General features: G+C 42.1%; 1 protein-coding gene across 1 annotated transcript; it reads right to left on the bottom strand.

Moving 5' to 3' along the window:
• Window positions 1–559: 559 nt before the first annotated feature.
• Window positions 560–2,776, bottom strand: sox14 (SRY-box transcription factor 14). The gene has a single exon (XM_073040648.1). It carries the CDS (start codon window positions 2,346–2,348, stop codon window positions 1,629–1,631), a length of 720 nt encoding a protein of 239 aa, XP_072896749.1. The 5' UTR covers window positions 2,349–2,776; the 3' UTR covers window positions 560–1,628.
• Window positions 2,777–6,901: the final 4,125 nt, after the last annotated feature.

Here is a 6,901-nt window from a genome sequence, read left to right as displayed (position 1 = left end):
GTGCGCTTAGTTGTTCCCAGTCCAGGTAAAGGACCACCACACCTCGTCAGTTCATATTACATCTAAAGTATCGACACAAGTATTAACATAGCAATGCTATTAAGTGTGGACTGACATTCGTTTGACCTGATGCACCACTGGGTGTGATTTGAATGAGTTTGGGAGTTCATTACCTGAAATCTTTAAGCAAAGCATACCACACTGACGATTAGACCTGGCCTGGCATTTCCACAGAACCGAGCAGTCAAGGTCCCCGAATAGCCAGGCTCAGCGTTTCTCAATTTCATGAAGGATGTAGCGGTGCAGAATAACCGGCTCTTTGCTTTCATCTTTAGAACAGCACTCTTAACCAAACAAGAATAATTAATATCAAGCAAGCAATCGGATGGTACTATTTATAAGAAAGTCAATTTTTATCTTCTATTAACTTCAAGACTCACTAACTCTCTTACAGTGAGTTAAATATGTCTAATTTAATCACGAAAGGTAAAAGATGCGTTTCACGCATTTCGGGCGCAATTCCCTCTTATACCAATGCGATTGACACTCGTTTAGCCACTTGTGAGATTATATTGTGAAATATTTATTGTGAGTTCACACGCAGGTGGATTCCAGTTTCCAACAAACATACTATATTCTGCATATATTAACTTTTGTAGACACCTTGTCTTTATTTAAAACATTGCCTGTGTTCAACAACTGAACAGAGTTACGAGGTAAAATCCTTCTGGATACAGTTTGTATTTGAGACATATCCTTTTTAAAACATATTTAAATTGTCATTTTTAAAAAAATAACCAACGTTATTGACTTCACGTCTGAAGTTAGGTCTGAAATAAAAACCGTGATCAGATTCCAATGGACGATCAGAAATAACAAGTGAGCACTATGTCTAATATAAGGCAGTCAGTGCATTTAAACGCTGTCCGTCTTCGCTAGGTTATGAACAACCCCTCACTTATCGTTAATTTTAAAAGTTATTTCGCAATCCCCAACGAAACTGCAACGTCGTCTAGACATGGTGGCAACGTTTTAATACAAGTCTTGTTTCCGATGTGCAAAGGAAATTTGAGGACTTGTAATAATTCAGTTCCAAAACAAAATGACCACGTGGTATTATAGACCAATATACATGTTAATAAATAAAACCGAGAAGCTGCCAAATGTTTAAGTGGCAGCGTTTCAAACAAAACATCTACAATTATACAGCCAGTTATCCGCCGTCTGCAGCACATCCAAGTCTCATGCTACAGACAGTCTCCGTCACAAAGTTCCCTTCTTTTAGAATCTGTGACCAGAATAGGGACAGAGTTTCAAATTTTTTCGAGCCTTTAGTGTACATGCAATGTAAATTTTAAGATCAGAGGCAGTCTTTTATAATTATATATATTATTTTATATATATATATATTTCTCTCCCTGTTTTACATTGCAAGGTGCTCGTGCCGGGGTCGGGAGAGATTGATCCTCATTTCTTTCTGCTTGTTCCAATACTGTTCCGGCGGATTCGTCCCAGGCCTCAGGAGTCGGGATCGCTGAAGATGAGAGTCTTTCTGTTGTTGCTGTTGGTCGCGTTGTACATGCAATGCAGAGTTCAAGTTCACAAGTCTTTTGCTTGGTGCTCTTAACCTACATGGTTGCAGCGTGCGCCGAAGCATAAGGGTCTATCCCGCCTTTGGTCATTCCCGGGAAAAGTATGTAAGCAACTGGGGGCTGTAAACTCGAGGCGGACCAGGCGGTACAGTTACAGGGGACCACATAACCAGGGTTGGTGGGCGATGGGTGGGTGTGCGTATGCTGGCTTGGGCAACTCAAACTGCCGAATGCTCCGCTTTGATAGCCCAAGGTGGATGCGTAGGGCAGGGTGGTGGCAAGGGTGTGGGGCACCTCGGTCATCTTCTGGATGGCGCTGGAGCCGAACTGGCTGGGGTCAAGCAACGAGTAAGGCGCCGAGGTAGGCGGGAGGAAAGCTCTGGCTTTCTCGGATGCACCCAGGAGAGAGTCGGCGGCAGACATCGAAAGTCCCGCGGCCTTCAAATGATCAGTGTCCCCGAGGTAAGGCAAAGGAAAGACGTACCTGTCTTTCTTTAGCAGGTTCTTGGGTTTGCGCCGAGGCCGATACTTGTAATCTGGATGTTCTTTCATGTGCTGCGCTCTTAATCTCTTGGCTTCGTCAATGTACGGTCTCTTTTCAGCCTCCGACAGCAGTTTCCACTCAGCGCCCAATCTTTTACTGATCTCGGAATTGTGCATTTTGGGATTGTCTTGGGCCATCTTCCTCCTCTGACCCCTCGACCAGACCATGAATGCGTTCATGGGCCTCTTGATGTGGTCCGCGGGTTTGGACATCCTGGCGCAGAGAGAGCGAGCACAGAGGATCGACTTTGGAAAGGAGCGCCCCCGAGATGAAACAGCTCACCTCTCTCTGAAACAACACTCACCCACACACAAATCTTCCTTTAGCAAATCATTGCGGCCGCAGTCGGAAATCAAGGTTCTTTTTTTGTAACAGCAGAAGCTCTTCTTTTTTAAAAAAAAACCTGAATAAACTCGACAAAAGATTGCAAAGACCTGAGTTCTTCAGCTAAGTTGCTCCGATGATCAGTTTAGTAGGGCGTTTTGTTTTGCAAATATATATTTTTTCTTTCTCACGCTGCTCTTTTTTCTTCTTTTTTTCCTCCTCCCCTCGGAGGTGTCCGGTCAGCTAGAGCACCTGGACAGTAAATGAAGAAGAAATCTCGTGATTTCAAGTCAAAGAGCGGCGGAGTTCAAAGCTCCAGAAGGGTTTGTGAAGTGCTCCCGAGTCCGCACGCGAAGTGACACAATCACTGGGCGTTTACCAAACTCCCCGGGCGTCCAATCAAGACAGAGAAAGGGGGAATAATGCCATCGGACAGAGAGAAAGGGAAGAAAAGATGCAAACTATTGTCCAAAAAGAAGAAGACGATTAATGAATGAATAATTCACCCCTCCATTACACACACACACACACACACACACACACACACACACACACACACACACACACACACACACACACACACACACACACACACACACACACACACACACACACACACACCAGAAAAACAAGACTTTTTCTGTTACTGTAGCACTGGAAAATATAAAGTAGATTAAAATATGTATGTGGGGCTGGTTTTCCACTACGAATAAGTAAACGAATGATCTGCGAAGTAACGTTATGGACAAATAACGCTGCCTTTCCTGCCGTTTTTATACCGTGTTATATAAGCTGAACCTTTAAGTCTGGTTCATAATTCGATTCCATTCCACTATATAATCAATCAGCTTTTGCACACTTGTTAATTCCAATTCCTGACTCCTAAGTAATATTGCAACAACTCGTTGCAAAGGTCGGTAAAATATCAACCTTCGGGATTTCTGTACACAATTATGTTTTGCAATTAGTGCGCTAGCTAATGCAATTTCCACTATAACCATTCGCATGTTTTAATTGTATTTTTTATTAAAATAAGCACGCCAAAAAGCCATCGATTTACGAGTAAGACAAGGCAAACTGAACGAGAAATCATTTTCCTTTCCCTGGACAATTGCTACAACCACACAACTCCTGGATCCGCCGAATGGACATGCAAACTCTTGCTCCTTAAGTTACTAAAAGAAACGAGCACTGTAAGTGTAATCCTGAAATGTCTTTAACTGCCTCAGGTAACAGCGCAAAAAAAACAAAGGGCCATCCCTTTTTCGACGTTGCCTTGTTAGAGAGCGAGCGAGAGAGAAAGCACTTGCAAATCCAAATTCAATCAGCTATCATGCACCATTTAATAAATAATTGCCTGGGAAATGTGCAGCTGCCCTTAGGGGGGGTGTTTGTGAAATGGAAACAATTGTCTGTAGCTCCCCGAGAGACCCGTGTGTGCCGGGCTTGGTGACTCTTGCACCTGTCGACTGTCTCTGCTTCTATCGCCGCCCGGGGAATCACATCAGAATACCTCACTGCCGCTAAATACGAAGGTCCACACCCCTGCATTATCTTCCCGCTTCGGTTTTATTCAGGACTTGTGAATATTTTATTTATTTTTGATAATTTTCCTTCTTCTACTTCACCGCTATTATTTCATCCCCCTTGATCACCCCTTCTTTTCCTCTAATTATTGGCCCATCTCCTCTCCCGGTGCCACTTTGATTTTTTTAAAAATATGTGTCTCCCCTCTTTCTTCACTTTGTGACCATATTTCAATCTTTGAGTACTTTTCTCCTGAAACAGTTTGTTTGCACAGAGGACCTGTCCACTGACGGAAATTTACTGATATTTTTCTGCAATAAGTGCTATCCTCGGTTGAAATAGATTTAAATGCTCACACACAAGGAGTGCTGATAACTTTATAATCCTTCTGCACACCCCTATCTCTCTCTCGCGTGCGCGCACACACACACACACACACACACACACACACACACACACACACACACACACACACACACACACACACACACACACACACACACACACACACACACACGTTGTTTTCAGAACAATTGTTAGAGAAACAGCCCCTGCCACCGACCTTGTTACGCCTATCCCATTTAATTCTCCCATATTTTGCTGAAGAAATTAAAAACAAAAGGGGAAAACTGTGCCTGTCGGACAGCGGCTGCAGGGGAACAAACAGGACCAATGTTTCAGGTCATTAGTTTTCATTAATTAATCGGCTCTTCGCAGATTACTCTGATGCTTTCTCCAGGCCCTTGCCCTCTTCGGTTAGTTTTCATTAGAAACACGGGTCTGAGTAGGTATAACCCTGGCGCAATGGAATGATCAAAGCTGACTTGAGTTTTTTTAGTTTCAAGTGTATAACATTTTGCATGGGGCGACTCATAGGGAAGTGGAAATGCTTCGGTCTGTGTCTCACTGGCATTACCGTTGTCCCCACGAAGACCTCCGTCTTTGCTATTTGAAAGGAAAAAAAACATATCTTATTTCGTTAAATATTTATTCAAATCACAGGGGGGAAAGGGGGCAACACACACAATACAAAATCGCGGGTGGTTTCCGCACCCACTTTGATTTCGGGACATGCGAATTGCGTGTGAACGACATGCGGTTTATGGTGCTGGGACTATTCCCAGGTCATTACTTTCCCCAATGGAATGAATCAGCTGAAGTCTGCGCTGGATAAAAGGAACCCACCGTTTGAAACGATAGATTTAGATTGGTTATGGGATAAAGCAGATACTATCGCCATAATGCGATCACTGGAATTTGTACACTCAATATTCAGACCGCCGGAGCTCGCTCTTGCCATACGAATTTGCTTTTGGTTTATTCGTTTTATTAATATCACTGGAGAGTGTTTATTATCAGTCATGCCAGTCAGCGCCGTGAATATCGATCGATTATGAAAAGACCAAACTTTGGTTAGATGGATTCTTTCTATTCGGATCAGAGGCAGTTTTATAAAGAGTATCTTCGCCAACTTCAGTTCACATTTCAGATATTTATCAGCATCACTGTCGCGCATTTTAGATCATTTCATATTATTTTTCTCTCCTCCCTTTCAGCGCGATTCTGTTAGTTTCTTTCAACTAAAACCTCTTGCAGCATATTAAATTATGATGGTAGGGGGTGGAATCCAGAGATCTGCAGCTCTGAGTGAGACACAAGCTACCTGACTGAAATAAATAAAACTGTTTGAAAACCGTAATCTGGGAGCTGGGAGTTGATCTATAAGCGAATTCCCGTCAGTGCTCCTCACTTCTACAATCGTTGTTTCGCATCCACGGTAGTTGAGAGCAAGCAAGGTGTGGGCTGAGGATATTGTTTTAAGCGAAGTAAATATGTAAAGGCAGTAATTGTGTGTGGGAGAGGGGAGACGAGAGAAGGAATGATATATTAGCTGATAGGATTTAGAGATCTCTTGCCTTTAAGTCCCCAATTCTTTCTCGCGGAAAAACGCACCACAGTTTTGCTTCAACCGGGATACTCATTTGCACATAATGAATATCCAATAATGGCTTGACTCTTTTACTTGTTTGAAACTAGAATAAAACAAACAGTCGAAGCAAACTCGGAAGGGCGAGTTTCCAAAGATTGCTGCTGGATGTTAGTTGCTCTCTCGCCGCCACCGGCTGGCTGCAGGGCTTCCAGTACACTTCTTCAAATATTCAAAATAACGAACGCTGTCTTAACACTACAATACAATTAAAGTGAGGCGTAAAATAACTGCAAATAATTCCACTCCTGTTTACTGCTAGAGTTGTGTGGGCTTTTGCGGAATGTCCCGGACATATCAGTTATCACCTCACAACAGTCAAATATTGTCAATCAGAAGTTAGCGAAATGTCAGAGCAAATCAATTTATTTCACCTCATGTTTTATTAAAACGTTATTTGCCAATGATTTGTACTTTACATTTTAATATTCCATTTCCATCTCAGCCAGCGTATATTTCTTCTTCCATTTCGTCTAAGATGATCCTGTATTTTTTCAACTGTTATATATCAGTTAGCAGCTAACTCGAGATTTCAATGTATTACATACGGAACGAGTCTATCTACCTGAACGCAATCCCAAACTGACCTTGCACACTGGGAATTTGCTTTCCTATCATTATGTATTTATTAATTTCTTTTCAATAGTTTTCAAATAAGAATAAATATTTAAACTTTGCAGAAATAGCAATACAACGATGCATTTATCGCGTGCACTTTAAACGTTTAACACAGCATCAAAATCCCACCAGCCTACGTCAAATGTATTTTATTTAATGCAATATTTTGAGCAGCAAGTAGCACTCTAGAAGCTCCACTTAACTCTCGATAGTCTTGTCAAAGAAGGTTACAGAAACTTGAAATTATATAGTACCTTCGGAATTTAAGTTTGACATATTACAATGGGATCTTTTTTTACATCTTTCGAA

Source organism: Hemitrygon akajei, chromosome 3 (assembly GCF_048418815.1).
Source record: "Hemitrygon akajei chromosome 3, sHemAka1.3, whole genome shotgun sequence".
Lineage (NCBI taxonomy): Eukaryota > Metazoa > Chordata > Chondrichthyes > Myliobatiformes > Dasyatidae > Hemitrygon > Hemitrygon akajei.
The sequence above is the reverse complement of the archived record's forward strand: the minus strand, read 5'-3'. Positions and strand labels throughout refer to the sequence as shown.